Source organism: Protopterus annectens, chromosome 5.part0 (genome assembly GCF_019279795.1).
Source record: "Protopterus annectens isolate FY-2018-M chromosome 5.part0, PAN1.0, whole genome shotgun sequence".
Classification (NCBI taxonomy): domain Eukaryota; kingdom Metazoa; phylum Chordata; order Ceratodontiformes; family Protopteridae; genus Protopterus; species Protopterus annectens.
The window spans coordinates 712,597,000-712,619,537 of NC_056735.1; the positions used below are offsets into that span (position 1 = coordinate 712,597,000).

At 39.3% G+C, this 22,538-nt stretch overlaps 1 protein-coding gene across 2 annotated transcripts in view; it reads left to right on the forward strand.

The window, feature by feature from the left end:
* The window catches only part of LOC122802774 (matrix metalloproteinase-20-like), a 103,919-nt gene extending 83,849 nt beyond the window's left edge, over positions 1 to 20,070 (forward strand). For both annotated transcript variants that reach the window (XM_044072560.1, XM_044072561.1), the window contains exons 5-6: positions 8,390 to 8,551; positions 19,847 to 20,070. In XM_044072560.1, the coding sequence (XP_043928495.1) occupies positions 8,390 to 8,551; positions 19,847 to 19,854 (170 nt within the window). In that variant the 3' untranslated portion in view covers positions 19,855 to 20,070. The remainder of the gene's footprint in view (positions 1 to 8,389; positions 8,552 to 19,846) is intronic.
* Positions 20,071 to 22,538: the final 2,468 nt, after the last annotated feature.

The window sequence follows — 22,538 nt, forward strand, 5'->3', positions numbered from 1 at the left end:
CAGTTCCAGTTGTTTTATCTCTGTTACTATCTTCACAACTTCTAGTAACATTGCTTTAGACTTTGATTTCCATTTTCCTAGTTATTGCTTTTTTGGCAGCCAGCATAATTAGACTCAGCAAGGCCTTACCATATCTAGGCGCCAAGGCTGACCAAAACATGGCCCTGAACTGTTGAATGGTGACAAGCACAAACGCTTACACACACACACACACACACACACACACACACACACACACACACACACACACACACACACACACATACACACACTCTTTAGCATTCATATATGCATTCAGTCACTCTCTCTCTCGCTATCTCTCTCTGATCACTCACACACACACTCTTCAGCTGTCATGCCTGCATTTGCTCACTGTTTCTCTCCGATCCCGCGTGTGCGCACAAAACACACACACACACACACACACACACACACACACACACACACACACACACACACACACACACACACACACTCTTCAGCTGTCATGCCTGCATTCACTCACTCTCTCTTACCGATCGCTCACACGCATACACTCTTCAGCTGTCATGCCTGCATTCTCTCACTCTCTTTCTCTCTCTGATCGCTCACAAGCACACACTCTTCAGCTGTCATACCTGCATTCAGTCACTCTCTTTCTCCGATCGCTCACACACACACACACAGACACACACACACACACACACACACACACACACACACACACACACACACACACACACACACACACACACACACACTTCAGCTGTCATGCCTGCATTCACTCACTCTCTCTCCGATCACACACACAATCACACACACGCACACATACACACACTCTGTTCATACCCCTCAACTGTCTTGATTTTCGCAGAATGTCCAGATTTTTACCACATATTTTTTGTCTGTTTCTCATAGCATTTGTGTTTTCTGGCAAATCATTGATGACTGGCGTCAGAAAATAATGACAGATATTTGAGTTTCAGATGTCATGCTCTTCAGAAACATCATGCTAATGCAAAACATGTTACCAACTTATGAATTTGTAAGAGCAATATTGAAAAATTGCCCCTCTTTTTGTGAATTTATCCCCTTGTTATATGACTTTGTCCAAATTTCTTGCTCTAAGAGGTATGACTCTCTTCAGCTTTTCACCTAATTTTAAATACAGCACTAAACTATGAAGTTAAGCAAGCATGCAGGCATCCTTACAACTGCATTATTCTGGTTGGCGGCTTTTGCTGGGGTAGAGTGACATCATGCACTATTTTCAGAAGTACCAAGGCTGAGAGGGAGGAGTGGAGGGACGGGGCCTGTAAAACAATAAAGGACAACTGGGATAGCAATTAATTTCTTGGACCTTATTCTTCCTGCTTCTTAGAGACATAGACTTCTACAGTAAGGTAATGCTTCCGATTAGAAGTGTAGTATGGATAGTGGGGATGGTGACAGCTGTGTTTGGGAGAATGTGCTTTATTTTCCTAACAGTAACTTAGCTGACCTAGTTCTGGAGGGGCGATATCTGATTATGCTTTTTAAAGATGTTCATAGTTGTACTTGCAGTTTGCCTTATTACTTGTTATTGTCAGCTTTAGTATCTGAAAAGTGTTGAATTTAAGATGGCATTATTTTGCATACTCACTGTGATAGAGTTAGAATGAAGAGAGATGTGCAGTGCATGAAAAGTTTGTGTTAAGTTTTGTACACTGTTTTGTTCCAATGCACATGATCCAGGGTGAATCTTATGGTCATGTTTCTGAGCGCACAATTAGTGTTGTTGGTTTGTTCAGCTGCTTCAGCTTCAACATATTGAAGTTATGTTTTATTATTACTTATCCTGAAACAAGCGCAATTAGTGTTGTTGGTTTGTTCAGCTTCTTCGAGTTCAGCATATTGAGGTTGTGTGTTATTATTACTTATACTGAGACAAAAATGCCTAACAGGAAAAGAAAAATTAAAGATGAAAAGCGAGTGTATCAAAGCCAATGGGAATCAAACTATTTGATTACAAACAACAGGAATAAAATTCAATGTCTTGTTTGCATGCAAGTTTTGTCAGTGCCTAAAGAGTATAATGTGAAACAACACTACAGTACATTACACAGTAAAACCTTTGATATGTATAGTGGAGAATCAAGATGCACCCTTATTGCATAATATAAGAAGAAATTGATGCACCAAACCAATTTTTTTGCAAAACTTAGCACTGAAAAAAATTCTAGCCTTGCCGCTTTGTACAAAGTAGGATTGGAGTTAGCGAAAGCAAAGAAGCCTTTTAGTGATGATGTGATAGTGAAGTGTACAACTGAAATCGCAAAACAATTTAATGAGCCAAAATTAGCTGAGAAGTTCGAAACAGTGGCATTATCTCAACAGACCATCACATGATACGTACAACACATGGATCAATGTTTCAAAAAAGCTGTGTGATATAATAGCAAAATGTGAGTACTTGTCATTGTGTCTGGGTGAAAGTACTGATCAAGCAGACGTAAGCCAACTTTTAATTTTTGTTTGAGCTATTCAAGAGGACTTTGCTGTTAATGAAAAACTCCTCAGTCTTATATCTTTATATGGGACTACTAAATGTACTGATATTTTTGAAGCAGTTCAAAAGTCTGTTATGAACTACAGAGGATTTGATAAATGTTCCTACATCGTAACAGATGAGGCCAAAGCTATGACAGGGACTGGAAGTGGCTTTTGTGGACTATTGAAACAAAATAATATTAACTGCCCTACAATTCATTGCATAATTCACCAAGAAGCACTCTGTGGAGAATTTCTACGTCAAGTCAATGTCATGAAATTAGCTGTAAAAATAATTAATATTATACAAGGAGGTAATAGATTTCTGAGTCATCGTAAGTTTCAAGATTTCTTGAGTGAAATGGATGCTGCATATGGTGATTTGCCCCTTCATTCTGATATTCGCTGGTTGAATGCTGGAAACTGTCTGGAATGCTTTTTTTGCCATTCAGAAAGAAATACCCATATTTCTTAAGAATGATGTGAAGTCTGACAAAACAGAACTTGAAAATCTAATGCAAGGTCCCATATATTTATCAGATCTTGAATTTATAACAGTTATGACCAACAATTTGAATTATCTGAACTTAAAACTGCAGGGCAAAAAACAGACTATTGCCACCTTATATGGTCATTTGAATGGCTTTAAAAGTAAACTGAAGCTTTTTAAATCAACATTGGGTAATAATATCTTTACTTTTTTTAAGAATTGCAAAGAACATTTTGAAGAAATGAAGAATTTTGATGAAATATTTTCAGCTCATGTGAAGTATATTGACATGATCATTGAAGATTTTGAGAATCATTTTGGTGATTTTAAGGAAATTGAAGATGATATTTCAATTTTTACTCAACCCCTGACTGTCACCATTGAAAATGTAAGATCTGACCTTCAACTGGAATTGTGCGATATTTAATTAGACCCTTTTTATACTAACAGAAGTGAAAAAGGAGAAGATTTTTTTTAAATTACTACCAATAGAGAGGTACTTGAATATGAGGAAGTTGGGACTCAAGATGTGTTCAATGCTCGGAAGCACATATCTTTGTAAAAGCACCTTTTCAATGATGAAATTCATTAAATCAAAGTACAGATGTTCATTGACAGGTAATTCTCTTGCAAATTTACTGCAATTGGCAACTACAAGCATCAACATTGATATAGCTGCTTTAGTAAACGAAGCCGAACTACCTCAGAACTCTCATTTAAGTGAAGAGGTTGAGAGATATGCTGGTCACAAATGCAGACAAGATTTGGATATAACTTTAAACAGAGGTGTAATAAGCACTCCAGGACAGACATTCAATTTCTAAAAAGGACTAATTTTTTGTACATTTGAATCTAACAAGTTCCAGTGGTTCAGACCTGTGAAGAATTTAAGCACTGAGCCAGAGGCTGTGAAGAAGAGTGAGCATGCAGAAGGAAACACTGACACTGCTAATAACTGAATTATGAGGGTTAAATGCCAGCATATTTAATATTTTACTACAGCTAGAAAACTGGCCCTTAAGGGAAAGATATTTCTTCTTTAAAAATTACTGCATCTTGTTTACTTTTTCAATAAAAAACTTTTATAAGCACTGTGACTTTTCTTTTTTATGAAATTTTTGAAGTGCTTCCTAAACCTAACACTGTAGGACTCTCCGGGTAATTTCAATATATGCATTGTATTTATTATTATGGATGTGGCCCTCAGATAAATCTTTTTTCTTTAATGTAGCCCTCATATTACCTAAGATTAGACAGCCCTAGTCTAGGCAATTCTAATTCTGTATCATAGCTCAAAAAAATAATTTACTCAGGTACATCAATTTGCTCAGCCAGTATCTCTGACAGCGCAGTCGTGAGGGAATCTTTAAATTCTGCCAACTCATTACACTCCCAGAAAATATGTTTCCAGTTATCTCTTTTCTCCCCATCACACCTCCAACATTTGCTGTCTACCTGAGGAAAATTCTTTGGAGTCTACCTGGGGTATAAAAATACCCATGTAAACACTTCCAAGCAAAGATCCTAAATCTTCTAAACTTTGTTGCATATTTGGGAGACATACATATATCCTTCCAATGTTTCTTTGTGAATTGCTTATCTATTCTCTCTTTCCAATCCTTTCTAACCTCCTCTGATTGATTCTTATTGTTATTACTCAATTCTTTCTTAACGGCAACCTGTGTTCTAGATTCTACTAAAAACTCTACCAGTGCTGGTCTTATCCCACAGTGGACTGACCATAGAAAGATAATTTTAATTGAGGCCTACAGTTGCCAAATTCTCCACATGACACATATGATGGCTTCCTTCCCTTCAGAAAAAGATGCTTTCTAATTAATGTGTCTCTCCAATCTGGAAAATGGTTTTCATTATTAAAAGCAAAGGTATTAAGTCTCTCAGCAGTTCCCAACTACATGGAAGCAATGCAACAAGACTGGTGAATTAGATGACATAGGACTGTGCACAAACCTTCTCTATGATTGCTGCTAAAAAAATTAACTTTTGATGTTCAGTAATGGAGCCAGTTGGCAGATGATTGCTTATTTTTGTGAAGAACCTACCACAACTGTTTCTAGATGTATAGCAGACAATTTAGAAATGAACATTCAGGTAAATAGTAACAAATACTAAATACTGAAAAGGGTTAAAAAGGCAAAAACGATGTTCTGTTAGTAAAATCTACATATTTTTCAAATCTCTGTAGTGCATACAGTTACTAGCACAGCAGTGAAATCTCTGCAAAGCAAACTAAAGACCAAAAGAACTATGCCAAAACCTACCAAATAAACTAATGCCAATTAAGAAATAAATGATCAAACCAAGACTTCTAGATGTACAGCTGATCATATAATCCACCATAGAAGGATGGATGGTCATCCTGCCTACCATAGCTGGAAATATAACAACAACCATCAACATAAATGAATGGATGAGCCAGAATATGTCCTCTGTCCAAGACAGATTAAAGAACAAAGTGTCTGTGGAAACATGGATGACGTTTACCATGCCAATGTACAGGATGGATTAAAGAACAAGATTTCCACAGACAAATGGATGGTACAGACCATTCTTACATCTAAAAATGGATTGATGAACAGGATGTCCCAGACAGATGAATGATCAGGATGACTATCTGAGGGATACCAGATGAGTGACAACCTCAGTGGAGGCACCAGAGTAATTTTCAAACAAATGCTTAATTTCTCCATACTGTTTTCTATTGTCTAGAATGGTCAGTAAAAACTACATTCATATAATGTAACTGTTATAATAATATCATAGTTACATTAATATAATGTAACTGTTATAATATTATCACTGAGAACTTAAAGGGAGTCTATTAAAGGCTAATGCTTTGTCAGGTGGATCAGATGGGCCATTGGCCTAGCTTAGAGATGTCACATTAACAAGTATCATATGAATTTTGGATGAACTGATAAGGTTTTGTCCCGAACTGAAGAAATGCCTTTAGTCGCTTTCAGCTGGTGAAGGCAAATATAGTAAACTGGGCTCAAAATATACTAATGCTGTTTCAAAATAATGCATTTAAATATTATTAAAGTATCAAAAATATTGAGACTAAATATCTGATGATACTAATTCAGGAGAATGTTAAAAAGTGCTATTTATGAACAGAAATACATTACTTGCTTTTATTATATGTATAATACGTATAAACGTATTTTAATGAGAATAATGCCAGGGTTGTTTAACCTACTAATTTGTAGAAACACAGATTCATGATTCTATTCATAAAATTTATTGCAAATATTGCAATTATTTCTTGTCATGCTTAGTCAGGGATAGATTTGTTTCTAATGGCTGTATTTCTACAAATATATCAGTAAATAACATGTGTATATGAAATATATGGGTCTATATCACATTGTCAAATCAGGAAAATAGCAAACGGCTACAATATCGAAAATGCCATTCATCAAAATGTGTTTTGTGGGGTCGTGGTATAGTGAGGATTGGAATATTTTTCCTTTTCTCAATGTAGTGTGATCTTGGAGTTGGTATATATAATTACTGAGGGCCCCCCACAAGAAGGACTTTGACAAACGGCGTTTTTGATATTTTAGCCGGTCACTATTTTCTCAATTCGACAACGTGATATAGACCCATTATATACAATGTCATCTGTAATTATTTATTACTGTCTTCTGTATGGTAAGCCTTTTGGGCTGAGACTGAAATAGGTTTTGATGAATCAGTGCTCTCTCCATGTTAACAAATAAATAAATAGACACATACATACATACATACATGATTACATAAATAAAGGCATATGTATATACATATATGCATAAATAACTAAATAAATACTTATATAAGCATATCTATCATGACAAAGAAATTGTAGTTTAAATCGAAAACTGCTTACTTCAAACAGTATAAAACCACATACATGTTTAGAAGCTGTTGTTATAAAGTTATTTTGAGTGCCACTGCCTAATAAGCCCCTCTGAAACTCAAATAAAATGAGAAGTACATGTGCGTGTATGGGGAGGGGCATGATTACCTATTATATTTGTATGTACATCCAGCTGGACCATACATTTCTGTACAGTTTGAGTGGAAGTAAACAACACAAACCCTCTACCTGGTCTTGTGTGTCTTTTATTTAGTGTTATGTTATGCAGACACAGCTTAGATCAGGCACATCAAAAGGCATTTGATACTCTTAATGCTGCAAAGGCCTCTGAAATCATTCATTCTCTGCAGCACCATGGCTCATTTAATTCTGCTTAGAGTTTTTGATTTTTGTTAATTCTGCTGCTGACCCCAGACTCTGAATCCATTCACTCCAATGGAGGTCAGGAAGTTTGCACTGTAACTTCCAATGGGTGGAGCCTAAGCCTTTTGATAGAATTAAATTACAGCCTCACATTTCAAACAAATGTTCATATTTCTGGAACCACAGATGTTATGAAAGAAGCATAAATGGCAAACTCTTCATCACAAAGTATTTTTATAGTGGTAGTATTTTTTAGGTTCTAGGTCTTAAACCGAATTGTATAAGTCACAGTAAATGCAGTATCTATTACATTTGTAATATTTTGTAAACAACTTATAATATCTCAGCAACCACTCAAGTTATATACATGTTGACAGCAGCATTTTATTCATCTGGCTGAAATCGTTCATCTGAGGTTAAGGAGTTCTGTCGGTGTTACTTGGTTGTTGAGATATTTAGAAAAATGTGAAAATGATATCTATATGCATTTTTGTTGTTTGTCTTTTCGGCTTTTTTTAGGGGTCGCCACAGCGGAACTCTGGTCCGCTAATGACTGGCATTAGATTTTTATGGTGCCAAGTTGCCAGCCCGATGCCCAACCTTCAGCAAAGGCACGCCCATTCCCGCATGTCTTTCAGAGGCCACTCGACCATGGGGAGGACATGCAGACTCCACACAAAAGGCACTCCAGCCAAGAATCGAACATAAAAACAGCAGTTAATATCTATGTACCTGCACTAGACAGAAGTCAAATATTAATGCAGTTGAGTTTGCTATTGTGTAAGCTTTAAAATGAATTATTTTAAAACCTTGTACATAGCATGGTTTTGGAATTATTGATGCAAATATGAACACGCAATATCTGACACGAAGAGGCTTCAGTAGAAGTTAACTGCAAATGCACCTGGAGGCGTCATTCAGACGTAATTAGTTAAAATGGCTCTGTACTAGCATGATGTTTTCAAGTTACAATGTACAAGAGACTGTATTACTGCTATAGCTTGCTACAGAAAAGTGTTATACTGTGCAGTCTATACAAGGTATATTTTAAAGTAATCGTGCATATATAGTCTTCTATTTCACTCCACTTGTTGAATTCTATCTAAAATTGATTATGCCTTCCATATCTTTTGTTCTTTCATTCTCAGGAATTAACCTGTTTCTTGTTGCTGTCCATGAAATTGGCCATGCCCTTGGGCTTAGCCACTCCAATGACCCTAAAGCAATAATGTACCCCATCTACAGATATGTAAACACAGAGAATTATCGTCTGCCACAGGATGATGTCAATGGAATCCAAGCTCTCTATGGTAATGAAAATATTATACAGTAAAGTTACTTATAACCTTCCTTCTGTGTACTAAACAAAATTGCATGCACATTCATTCAGTCTAGGCATTGTGTTAAAATATCTTAATTTCTTAAATTTACAGGACACATAATCAACTCTCTGTTTGTGTAATACTACTTTATTTTATTCTCTGCAATAATATTGCATGGTAGAAGTATGCCAATCAAGGTGAAAAGTATGGTGTACAGAGGCGTAGTGCAAATCAGTGCTTCTCTATGACACATAAACCCGAATAATGAAGGTGGAGCAACTACAGAAGTTTGAGATGATGATGATGATGATGACAATGAAGTGTCTCAGATAGGTGATAGGATTCACACAGTAGGACAGGTGAAGAAATATAGAAATGAGGATATCAGAAAAGCCAAAATAGCTTCACTTGTAGAGAAGGTCAAGGAGAATAAATTATGATGGTTCAGTCACATGTACAGGAAAGTAGAAGATTACTGGCTTTCAGTTAAAGCCAGGACTGTATGTGTGGTGAAGAATATTTAGGAGAGACAGGAAGAGAGCAAGAGGAAACAGAGATGTCCAGCCAAGAGACAGCTGGGCTATATGAAAATGAAGACCTGGGAGAGTGACACAGAGTCAAGAAAGGTAGCAACAGTTGATGTGGCACCCAAACCCCACATAAAAAAATGGGGAAAAAGAGGTTGATGATGATGATTTTGTCACTGTAAGTAGACTGAAGCTAAAAAAAATATTTTGTGGTCCAGTTCAGTTATCTTTCAAATCTGGCTACAATAAGACACCTACAGCATAGGCTAGTATGCCAATATAATAACAACCAGATTCCAAGAATATCAGATTAGTGTTACATAGTGTTAAGTGGGACAGGTCATGTCAGAAGCACCCAGTGCTAAACCAGGAACATGCTGTATAAATGAATCTTATTACCCATTCTTGGTGTAGACCAAACACTTCTGAGTTTGTCACACAGTGCCAAGGTTGTCAAAAGTCAGTCATCACCACACTGACACCAGCATGTGTTGCAATGCTGCATGCATGGCAGGTAAATCCAACCATCTCATGTCTGAAGTATTATGGGTCAAAAATATGGTGTTCACATGCTATAAGACTTTACTACTGAAGCATTGTCCAAGTGTCGTCTAAAGCTTTAATATGAGTCATTCCCCAGTGTATGAAGGAGGTGACCCATGAAAAACAAAGGTCATGCATTCCTGCTATCCTCTGCTGGCCTATTTGAACCCTCACAGTCTGCAACATAGCTCCACTAGTATGCTGGTTCTGATACTGCAGGTTGGTACTGGTACAGTAGCTATATGGACTTTCTACTATGTAATGCCTTTGTACCAGTACCAGCAAACATGTACAGCAGTGCCCACATCGTGAAAGTCCATTCACATGAGTGGGCAATGCTGTTTAGTAGTTTAAACTGGTGTTCAATACCAATGCAAAAATTCCAAACATTTTAGTGTTAGATGCACAGCACTAGTTGGAATTGGACATGGGACTCCCTGTTAGCATACATTGCTTGAGGAATTATGGAGCAGTGATGTCTGTTGTAACACACTCCCCCAGGGTATAATTTTTTATGGAATCTCATCCTAAATGATTATTCATAAGGACTCCATTTTCAACTCATTTTGTGAATCACTAAAGGCCAGACTCCAAAATAATTTATGTTCAGGGCAAACTGTTGCCTTGAGTGTGCCACAGCGTTTGGAGGACCACAGTTATAAAAGAAGACTTGTGCATTCCCCTTCTCTGAGTATGTAAATGAGGCTGTAAGTGAGTCTTAATGGGCAAATTCAGTTCAATATTTTCAAGTCCATAAGAATCAGTGGCAAGTATAGGTTCATAGGTGTGTACTAGGCTAATGGCTCTGGAGCCTTTACAAGCCTAGCCCATAGGATTACCCTGGCATCGTGCCACTCAACCTTAGTTCATAGTGCCTCTGTCGAGTAGAGCCACTGGAGTGATCTGTGGAGTGAATTTTCTATTTTCCATCCACTCATTAAGATTTCTCTTGAAGAGGGCCAGTGAGGTGCTCTGCTTGACATGTATGGGAAGTCTATTCCATAGCATGGGCTGTCTCTGGGTTATGAACCTGTCCCTCCAGCATGTTCTGTTAATTGTGGCAATGAGGTTGAGGTCTCGGGAGTGTGTGGTGTGGAGGGATTGGGATTTCTTTAGATGTAGCATTTCTAACAGAGCTGGGTGAGACATGGCTTTGTAAGTCAAGCAGAGATTGCCTCTAAGTAGGCAATATGAGACAGAGAATAGTTGGAGTTTTTTGAGTCTGTCCATATAGGACAAGTGTTTAAGGCCTAGGATCCTCTTTGTGAGGTACTTTTGCACCCTCTCCAGTTGTTGTAGGTGTCTATTGAGGTGCATGCCAAATGGGGCATTGTACTCAATGACCGGCCTAATGAGGAAAGAGTAGAGGGAGACAATGATCTCTTTCTTCCTGGATGCAAAACCCTTAGTAATGAGATGTGTCACATAGAAGGACTTTCTGACCACAGTGGCAACATGGTGGTCAAAAGAGAGGGTGCTGTCAACCTGTGTTCCCAGATCTCTTATAACTCCTTCTGTGTTCAGTGGACTACCATCAATGTGGCAATTCAAGGGAACCGGGTTTTTCCCAAAGGGGATGAAGACACATTTGTTGGCATTGAGCTTAAGGCCATAGTTCTGACACCAGTCGTTAGTCTCATTGAGGCCTTTCAGTATGATGTCAACATCACTTGGGGAGTTAATAATAGCTCCCAACTTGCAATCATCTGCGAACGTTGTCAGCCAGAGTCTCTTCATGTTGGCCTGGGCTTCAGAGAAGTAGATACCAAACAGGAGAGGACCCAGGACTGAACCCAGTGGGACTCCATTCATGAATGGTTGGCAGTCTGACTTGGAGTCAGCTACTTTCACACTGTAGGTTCGATCTGTAAGCCAGTTTGCAACCCACCTAGTGATATAGGGGTTGATGCCAAGCTTAGTATGTTTTTCTATGATTCCTGAGTAGGGAATGGTATCAAAGGCTTTGGCCAGATCAAGGTAGGCTGTATGAACCACCTTACTTTCATCCACAGCTCTGGTGACTGACTCAAAGAAGTCGACCAAGTTGAGCAAGCATGATCTACCCTTCACAAAACCAAACTGTGAAAGATCCAGAGTTTGGAGATTCCCTATATCCTTGTTTATTAGGTCCATGATGATGCGTTCCATAGCTTTGCATATCAGACTCATCAAACTAATGGGGCGATGGTTCCCAGGGTCTGTAGTCACTCCTTCTTTGTGAAGAGGGATGACTGTAGCAGTGTGCCATTCAGTAGGGACAAAGCCTGAGGTGAGGCTGTGATTGAATAAGGCACACAGGTGAGGTGCCAGTTCACTCTGTAGTTCATGTAGAACACAGCCAGGGATACTGTCAGGTCCCATAGAAGCTGTATTCTTGGCCTTGGACAGTGCTGTTTTAACCTGTGCAGCAGTAATACTGGGTGCCTGGCAATCTACTGATATTGTGATTGGTCCTTTGTGGGGGGGGGGTAAAGTTAGCACTGAATCTGTCCGCCAGTATATTGGGAATATCTGTTGGCTCGGTATAGGAGGTACCATTGTGCAGTAGCTCAGAGCAAATCTGGGTATTGCCATTGAGATTCTTTATATAACTATAGAAGGCCTTGTGGTTGTCTTTACTATCTGCTGCAATTCTGTTTTCATAGCTAGCTTTAGAGGATTTGATGAGGAATCTCAACCTTTTGTTGAGGCTGATAAGGGAGTTTTTCCATTCTTGGGACTTCACCTTATTCCTTATCAGTTTCCTCCTTCTGTTGTAGAGTTTGTTTATGGCAGAGGACCACCAGATTAGCTTCCTTTTTTTGAGGAGAGCATCTTAGTTATATTGGGTATGGCGAGATCCATGCATTTGTGTACGTGTTCGTACAGTGCATTGGCGTAAGATTTGGCAGTCATGCAACTATTCCCCATTTGCATGGGTGCCCTGAAGTTAGCCACCTGTGGTTTTAGGAGCCCAAAGTTAGCTTTGGAGAAGTTTTTCATGGTGGTTACCTTTGTTGGGGGGGGGGTGTATAAACAGGCAAAATATGTTGCAAAGTTGGGAGCGCCTTCTTGTAAACTCCTCTTGAAGGAACCATTGCTAACTCATACAGTGGTAAAGTAGATGCAAAGTAAGGCTACCCACTGTATAGGTTCATAGGTTCATAGGAATATTACTGGGCTAATAACCAGTGGGACATTTATAAGCCTAGCCAAACATCCCAAATGAATCTCACAAGTTTATCTTTTTTTGAGCCTAAGAGGTTATTTTAAGGGGAATATGTAAGCCAGGGTATGATTTCCAGAGTGCCTGTGTCCATTAGAAACACAGGTGCTAGACCTGGGGCGAAATTCCAATTTCCCATCCATTGGTCCATGTTATGCTAAAATAAGGTTAGGGAAGAACTCTGATTCACATGGATGGGAAGCCTGTTCCAGAGGAGGGGAATTCTCTGAGACATATACCTGTCCCTCCAGCATGTCCTTTTTGTGCTGCAAACAAAGTTTAAGTCCATAGAACAAGTAGTTCTGATGCTATTGGTTTTAAAGATGTACAAAATGTCCATCAGAGTGGGATCCAAGGATGCCTTGCATGCCAGGCACAGATCATTTCTCAACAGTAAGTCCAAAATGGAGTATAAAGATAGGGCTTTGAGATGATCTGCATAGTATACTTTCTTTGCATCCTGCATTCTTTTTGAGAGGAACCTCTCTGAGCATTCCAATTGCTGCATGTGCCTGATCAGGTACATACTGAATAGGGAATAGTACTCAGTGATGAGTCTGATGAGGGTCAGATATAGAGGAATGTGACCTCCTTGGACCTAGATGCCATGCCCTTGCTTATAAGTTGAGCAACATAGAATGATTTCCTTACTACTTTTTATACAGATTGGTCAAAGTCCAGGTTGCTATCCACATACATCCCTAAATCCCTGACCATTGTGTCAACTCTTAGGGACATTTTATCAATGAGGTGGTTTCCTAGGATGGCTGAATTTGCAAACAGTACTGCTATGCATATCTTGGCACTGAGTTTTAAACTGTGGCTTTGGAACCAGTCATTTGTCTGTGTTAGTGCTTCCAGAAGGATATTGCCTTAGGAGTATTCTATGATTGTTCCTAGTTTGCAGTAATCTGCTAACTTGGTCAGCCAGAGGCCTTTGACAATGGCTTCTGAAAAGTAAATGCCAAAAAGGAGCAGACCCAGTACAGAACCCTGAGGGACTCAGCTAGTGACTGGCCTCTTTGTGGAGGTGGCCTCCCTGTCCAGACTTTCTGAGTCTTATCTGAAAGCCAGGTAGTTGTCCAGCATGTAGCATAGGGGTTAATGCCTAATTCCATAATTTTGTTTAGAATGTCTGAGTGGAGTATTATATTCAATGTCTTAACCAGGTCAAGGTAGGCAGTATGCACCATTTTGTGTTGGCGATTTTTTCAAAGAAGTCCACCAGGATGAACATGCATGATCTGCCTTTGACAAAGACAAACTGGGTTGGAGCCAGTTTCTCAAGGTTTTCTATGCCATTATTAATCATATCCATGATAATTCTACTCCATGACTTGCATATGAGGCTAATTTGACTTATGGGTCTGTTTTTCCCAGTGTCTGTGATGGACCACCCTTGTACAGATGGATGACCACTGCACTCTTCTTTTCACACGGTGCAAAGCATGTCTGGTAAAATTGTGACTCCAGACTTCTGGATAGGTTATGTTTCAGGCAATTTAGGAGTTATTCTGGGATATTATCAGGATTCATCATTGCAGTGTTATTGACCTTCTCCCTAGTGATAGTTGGAGGGGGTTATACTTGATAGCATTACTTGGAGGGTGACTGGAGCAAGGGGACGGTAAAACTGGAGCTCAGTTTGTCTGGCAGCATATCTGCTGTATCTCCTGGCTTCATACAAGAGGCTACATTAGCAATCACTTTTGCACACTGTTGTGTACTGCCTTTGAGGTTTTGGACATAGCTAAAGAAATCCTTGTAGTTGTCCTTGACCTGAGAGAGGCTATCTCTACCTCAAAATTGGCTTTGAGAGAGTTAATTTATCCTCCTAGGTGTTTGTTTAGCCTGATCAGAAAGCTTTTTTATCCCTGGCATTGCACTTCCTAATATTAGCTGACTTTTGTCCTTTTGCTGTATAATCTGTTAATGTTTGGATTCTATCAGAATGATTTGTTGTTTTTTTACTTTGTTCTGGGCCTTTTTCTGGTAGACACAATTGTTTCTAGCATTTATTAACATGACTGACTAGGGTTTCTGTGTACAATTCTGCATACACAGCTGTGTTTTCCAGGTTTAGAGGAATTTGAATTTTTGTCAGGTAATTGTTTAATAATAGGTAGTTCACCTTTAAGCAGTTCCTAACTGTTACAGGCTTATCTGGGTCATAGCATTATTTTTTATCTTGAAGGAGACAGCTTTATGGTCTGACCTTACCTGAAAGGACATTACACAGGAGATGCAGCATTCTCCCATATTTGTGGAACTAAATCCAGTATGTTTGCACCCCTAGTGGGTGTTTTAGATTAACTGGTCCATGGTCTTTGTGTTTATAAAGTACAGGAAAGTCTAGGCCTGCAAGTTTGTGTAGGATTCCCAGTTTACAGAGTCACATTTAATGTCCCCCATGAATATGGTATTTAGTGGAATGGTGTTACCAATAGGTTTGTCTATGAGTTATGGGTTTCATGGGTCATAGAGAGTGATCTGTAGTTTGGAAGGATATGATGTGGGACTGTACCTATGGTAATTTGGGCATTAGAAGCACAAGCGCATCACCCTTGCCTAGCTTCCTGTGGTTCCCAAGACCTGACATCGCGCCCATCTGGACCTAAGCAACTAAAACTAAACCTGCAGCCTAAACTCTTCTACTCAGGGTAAGGTCAAAATTATTAAGAATTATTATAGAGAGAATTATACTGTTCTGTTACACAAAGCCTGGAAAATTGTATTATTATAAATACCAGCACTAGTAACTCCTCTGTGTGTGAGTTATATCCCTAAGTGCCACACCAACTCCAATACAATCTCATCGTCATTATATTCCAAATCCTCAATCTACCACCACAACAAAATGTATCCCAAAATAGTCCACCCCACACTTCAACACCCTAAAAATTTCCACATACAAATCTAAAATCAAAATCCTATTTAAATTACAAAAAAATTTAGTTTCATTTTGAAAAAAAATTGTAACATCGACGATGCCATGATCCAGCCACACCCCCCCACCACCCACAAAATCTAACCCCCTAAATATAATAATAAAAATCTATCCTAAATACTTCTAAACCTACACCCCTAAAACCTAAGAAGCATTAACAATAAAAATTCACAACCTTCAATCCATCATAGCATATCAGTCCCCCGTCAGGATGAAGTCTATAAAACATCAAACAAAATGTAACCCCACTACTAAGATGAAGAGATCCCTCCCGGGTGTATATACTCAGTTTAAATCGCTGTCCAAAAAAAAAAAGGTGGAGGAATAGCTATTATGTTTAAAAAATACCCTTAACATCCTTAAGAACTAAGTACAACCTACAACCCTGAAACAGATCTCCTAGCCCAACCTTATTTAACTAGTGATACTAAATCCAAAATCAAACTCCGTGACCAAGCCTGATAAATGGAGAGCCACAAAACCCCCCAAGACGACCATAATTTCAACAACTAGAACTAAAACAAACTGCCACCAAGCACACAAAAAAAAAAAACAATAACCTCCAGCAAAACACCAGAACAACCTCCACTTCCCACCTGCTGCGAAACTGCACCTTGACACCCCTACCCTTCTTCCTAAAGCCAGTCTCTTCCTCCTTCCTGCACCCTCCTAAAAAAACCAAAAACCAATTTTACCAATCCATCCTTTTCTGCCAAACCTTCTTTATTAATTCTCTATTGAAATAGCCTACTACCAATCATCTTCAACATATATCACCTAGATACCTCTAGGTAAAGAACTCCCAAACACTAACAACATAACCTTCCATATTAAAATCCAATGGGGGGGACCCTCATACTGTCACCACTACCAACCAAACTGCTAGGTGTTACTATTGATCATATCAAATTACACATACACATTACCCAAACAGTAGTAAAGTCAAAAAAAAAACTAGGAATGTAGATGGTTGGAACTGCCAAATCTCCTCAAACTTAGCCAACTCACTGCTTATAAAATAATCAACTATCCTGATAGAAACTCCCACTGTGCAGAATTCTGACTCCATATACTAACCTCAACAAGTCTCCTCGATCAAACAACATCAGAGATCCTCCTAATAACAAAAAAAAAAAGGTGGGATGCCCTCCTCCAATTCCTCCATTGGCAAGCAGTGGAACTCCCTGCCAAACAACCTTAGACTTACTACTCGCCTCAATCAATTCAAATTTTAACCTAAAATCTCTCCTCATGTGGATATGCCCATGCCCATGCCTTGAACCTGACTATATATCTTCTAGTCCCAGTCCCATCCCCTAGCCCATTTCCTAATTGCAGATCTCAAAAATTCTTCCTCTTTCCTAATTTAGGAAGAGGAAGATTCTCGATTTCAGTCTTTTCATAATATAATATAAAAATCATCATCTTGTTTTGCCAAACTTGAGGTATGTTTGTTTTTAATGTAGACTGAGACACCTTCACCTGTAATCCATGCCTGTGCAATAGCTGGTCTACATGTGTAGAAGGCATTGTATTCCTTCATTGCAGGGGTGCTCCCCACATCTTTAAATCACATCTTGGTAACTGCACAGATGTCTGCATTCTCCAAGATGAGGAGAGCTTGGAGGGAGTGGAATTTCTTGTTTAGGCTCCTAACGTTGAATAGCAACACTTTTAGATTTCCTTGGGTTGATTTTTCTAAATTGGAAAGTTTATAATTTTGGCATGGCCTAAAAAGGTACTATGAGGGACAACAATGTTTTAGCCTATATTTGAAGCCCAGCAGAGACAGGTGCAGACAATCCTTGGCAAAGAAATGTCATCCATTGACCATGTCCTTCCATGCTGACAAATATTGTACCCCTTTGAATGACACCAGAAGCTAAGCCAAATATTAATGTCAGTTGTCTTTGATCATATAGTGGCATCAGCTTTTGTGAAGATAGAATGTTCAGTGCTAGGCTCATACTAGCCTGGGACACATGGTCTGAGAGCTTCATACTGTCACTCATTCTGATCAACACTAGGCTTATGAGACACAGTACAGTGGCCTTGTTTTGCAAAAAGCTTGTGTTAATGTAGAGAGTTGTGAAAATTGTTGTATATGTGTTGTTGTTATTGATGCATGTAAGCATGTCTTCTTCTAGCTCATAATTTTTATTACTAAAACAATGAATAAGAGGTTCCATTGAGTTTAATAGCAATGTATTAGTACTTGTGATAACTTATTCTTCCTTGTTTTATATGCTGCAGAGGTTTTTACTCTCACATAACCCATGTTATTAAATTTATATTTTTTATGCTGACTACCAATATAAGAAAACCAAGCAATCAAAACTACATTTTCAAATATAAAAATGCTATTTAATTCAAGCTACAAATAATCCTATTAAAATAATGTTAGTTTTTTTTTTGTAGTGGGGGAAGCTAAATATGGCCCCCACTCCCCCCTTACTTAAATATTCCAGTTGCAGTGAAGGCATATTGTTTTCCACCATGCACACACACATACTTAGGAGACATGACTGTATATTACACAAATAAACCTGTAGCAGTACAACATACCAGCCCAACAATTAACTAAATTGCGACATTCCATTATATCTGTTCATACTTTTATACAAAATGCATTAGAAACCCAGTTTTTGTGGAGGCTGTCTGTCAATGTGATGGACAAAAATAACTGTCATTTAACTAAAGCTACAATGATACAGGGATGCTTCCTATAGATAGGTAGCATTAGTGTTATACATCCCCCTTTTTTTGCTTGTACTCTTCATCCTGAATGCTTTCTCACACATCTCTCTGTAGAGTCCCATTTCTATAACTATACAAAGATCAACCCCCTTTCCTATTTCCCTACATCATGCAGTATAATAAATTGTTCCATACAGCAGCATTCTTTGGCAATCCTACAGTTACTATTACAACATAAGCATTCAGTTACGCTTGTTCCATGCTCAGTATTTTTCATAGAATGCCATAACATGAGGTTCCTTTACACAGAATGTTTTAAATTGTCAGTATGTGCAGGCAGGTAAGGAAGTGGTTGGCTGCAGTAACACATACTTTGGGTAGGAGCCGCAACATTCCTGGCTTATTATGCTGCATGATTGTGACTCTCTTGCAATGCAGAGTAGGTGTTCCACCACCTGCAACTACTACCATATGAGGGGGGTGGGACACGTCACCAAGGCCAAACATTGCTTCCATCTCAGTGAATGGCTCCTGAAGCGCTAACCTGCTCTTTTGGAATCTGACCATGATTCTTACTTAGCGAAGGTGCCTAGCTCCAATGCTCACTTTTTTTTTAACTTTTGGCTTATATGAAGCAGACCATCAGCTGACACTGGTTCCTCTCCTCTATTTCAGATGGAATGAGTCATTCCTGACGTACACCCCTCCCCCGACTTTATCTTAAACATTACTAGATTAAGGTAGCCCAGGACAGTGTCATACTCATGATCATAGGAATATTTAATTTAAATGTCCTACCCAGTTTTCCCCCTCAGTGCCGGATGTGAATTCATTTATGGCCATTATGGTTTAGAGCATCTAACAGTGTATGCCATGGTATTTTGTAAGCAAGGGATGCCTGCCTACTCCAATATCACCACCATGGTGCCATCCTTGGTTTTGCCCCATCTTCTTCCCCAAGGATAGGGCAGCCATTAAAATACCACTGCATTACACCCCTCCCCCCAGCCCCAGTCAGCTCCTCAAGTTCTAGGCCTGCTAATTAAAAAGAGGTTGCAACAACTTATACATGCAGTTGAAACTTTAAATAAAAACACAAAACATCTTTCAAAAGTATCACAGCACTCAGAATAGATGAAACAATGAATAACATGCAAGGCTCCTTCAATTCCAGGCTGTCAGGGAAAATCTGATAAGTGGCAACACTAAAACTTAGTGGTGCAGTAGAACAGTAAATTGTGCACATCTTAGACTAAAGATTGAAAAACAAGATTGACATTTTATTTTCAGATTTTCCACTATGTATCATTATGATACCTAATGAATTTCCTTTTTATTTTTGTTATTTGTTTTTTTTTCTGCAGGAAAGTAAAACTTTGTACAGCAGATTCTTCATACTGATTCCAGCATCTATACAGTTGCCTAAAAGACAAAGGAGAACTGCTGCTAAATGTTGATCCTGACATTTATTTTTTTTCCTGTAACTGTGGATTTTTTCTCTATCTTTGTTTTAATTCTGTAGTATACAACTCTCATATTTTCTGTTACAGTCTCCCACAACTGAATAAAACATATTATTCTAAAGGTTCTTCATTGCGCCTGTTTATTTATCAGTGAACTCTTATAGGTTCATAGGTTCATAGGTGTGCACTAGGCTAATGGCTCTGGGGCCTTTACAAGCCTAGCCATAGGATTACCGTGACATAGTGCCATCCGACCTTAGTTCATAGTGGCTCTGTTGAGTAGAGCCACTGGTGTTATCCCCAGGGTGAATTTTCTTTTCCCATCCACTCATCAAGATTTCTCTTGAAGAGGATCAGCGAAGTGCTCTGCTTAACATGCATGGGAAGTCTGTTCCATAGCATGGGCAGTCTCTGGGTTATGAACCTGTCCCTCCAGCATGTTCTGTTAATTGTGGTAACGAGGTTGAGATTTCTGGAGCGTGTCGTGTGGAGGGATGGAGATTTCTTTAGATGTAGCATTTCTAACAGAGCTGGGTAAGATATAGCTTTGTAAGTCAAGCAGAGATCGGCTCTAAGTAGGTGATATGAGACAGAAAATAGTTGGAGTTTTTTGAGTCTGTTCATATAGGACAAGTGTTTAAGGCCTAGGATCCTCTTTATGAAGTACTTTTGTTGCCTCTCCAGTTGTTTCAGGTGTCTAGTGAGGTACATGCCAAATGGGGCATTGTACTCGATGATTGGCCTAATGAGGGAAGAGTAGAGGGAGGCAATGACCTCTTTCTTCCTGGATCCAAAACCCTTAGTAATGAGATGTGCAACACAGAAGCACTTTGACAACAGTGGCAATGTGGTGATCAAAAGAGAGGTTGCTGTCAACCTGTGTTCCCATATCTCTTATAACATCTTCTGTGTTCAGTGGACTACCATCAATGTGGTAATTCATGGGAGCCAGGTTTTTCCCAAAGGGGATGATGACACATTTTTTGGCATTGAGCTTAAGGCCATGGTTCTGACACCAGTCATTGATCATAGTGAGGCCATTCTATAGGATGTCAACATCACTTGGGGAGTTAGTAATAGCTACCAACTTGCAATCATCTACAAACTTTCTCAGCCAGAGTCCCTTCATGTTGGCCTGGACTTCAGAGAAGTAGATACCAAACAGGAAAGGACCCAGGACCGAACCCTGTGAGACTCCACTCGTGAATAATAGGCAGTCTGACTTGGAGTCAGCTGATTTCACACTGTAGCTTTGATCTGTGAGTCAGTTTGCAACCCACCTAGTGATATAGGGGTTGATGCCAAGCTTAGGGAGTTTTTCTATGATTTCTGAGTGGGGAATGATATCAAAAGCCTTGGCCAGGTCAAGGTAGGCTGTATGAACCACCTTGCCTTCATCCTCAGCTCTGGTGACTGACTCAAAGCTTTTGACCAAGTTGAGCAGGCATGATCTACCCTTCAGAAAACCAAACTGTGTGGGATCTAGAGTTTGTAGATTCCTTATATCCTTGTTTATTATGTCCATAATTATGCATTCCATAGCTTTGGATATCAGACTCATCAGATTAATGGAGCAATAGTTCCCAGGGTCTGTAGTCACTCCTCCTTTGTGGAGTGAGATAACTGTAGCAGTCTGCCATTCAGCAGGGACAAAGCCTGAAGTGAGGCGGTGATTGAACAGAGCACACAGGTGAGATGCCAGTTCACTCTCTAATTCATGTAGAACACAACCAAGGATATTGTCAGGTCCCATAGAAGCTGTATTCTTGGCCTTGAACAGTGCTGTTTTAACCTGTGCAGCAGTAATACTGGGTGCCTGGTAATCTACTGGTATTGTGATTGGTCCTTTGGAGAGGGGGTAAAGTTGGCAGTGAATCTGTTGGCCAGTATACTGGCAATATCTGTTGGCTCAGTATAAAAGGTACCATTGTGCAGTAGCTCAGAGCAAATCTGAGTATTGCCGTGGAGATTTTTTACATAACTATAGAAGGCCTTGTGGTTGTCTTTATTATCTGCTGCAATTCTGTTTTCATACCTAGCTTTAGGGGATTTGATGAGGGATCTAAACTTTTTGTTGAGGCAAATAAGGGAGTTTTTCCAGTCCTGGGACTTCATCTTTTTCCGCATCAGTTTCCTCCTTCTGTTGTAGAGTTTGTTTATGGCAGGGGATCCCCAGATTGGCTTTCTTTTTTTGGAGGAGTGTGTCTTGGTTCTATTGGGTATGGCGAGATCAATACATTTGTGTATGTGTTCGTACAGTGCATTTGTGTATGATTCTGCAGTCACGCAACTTTCTCCATTTGCATGAGTGCCTTGAAGTTAGCCACCTCTGTTTTTAGGATCCCAAAGTTTAGCCTTGGAGAAGTTTTTCATGGTGGATACCTTTGATGGGGGGGGGGGGGTATGTGGATTTCCAAGGTGATTAGTTTGTGGTCGGATCTAACTAGGGAAGAGCTGACTATTGGTGTAGAGCAATGGTCGCCCATGTTAGTAATGACCAGGTCAAGGATGTTGCTACCTCTAGTGGGGGTAAGAACAAGCTGGTCCAGGGCATTGGAATTAATGAACTCCAGGAAATGTTGGGCAAGTGTAT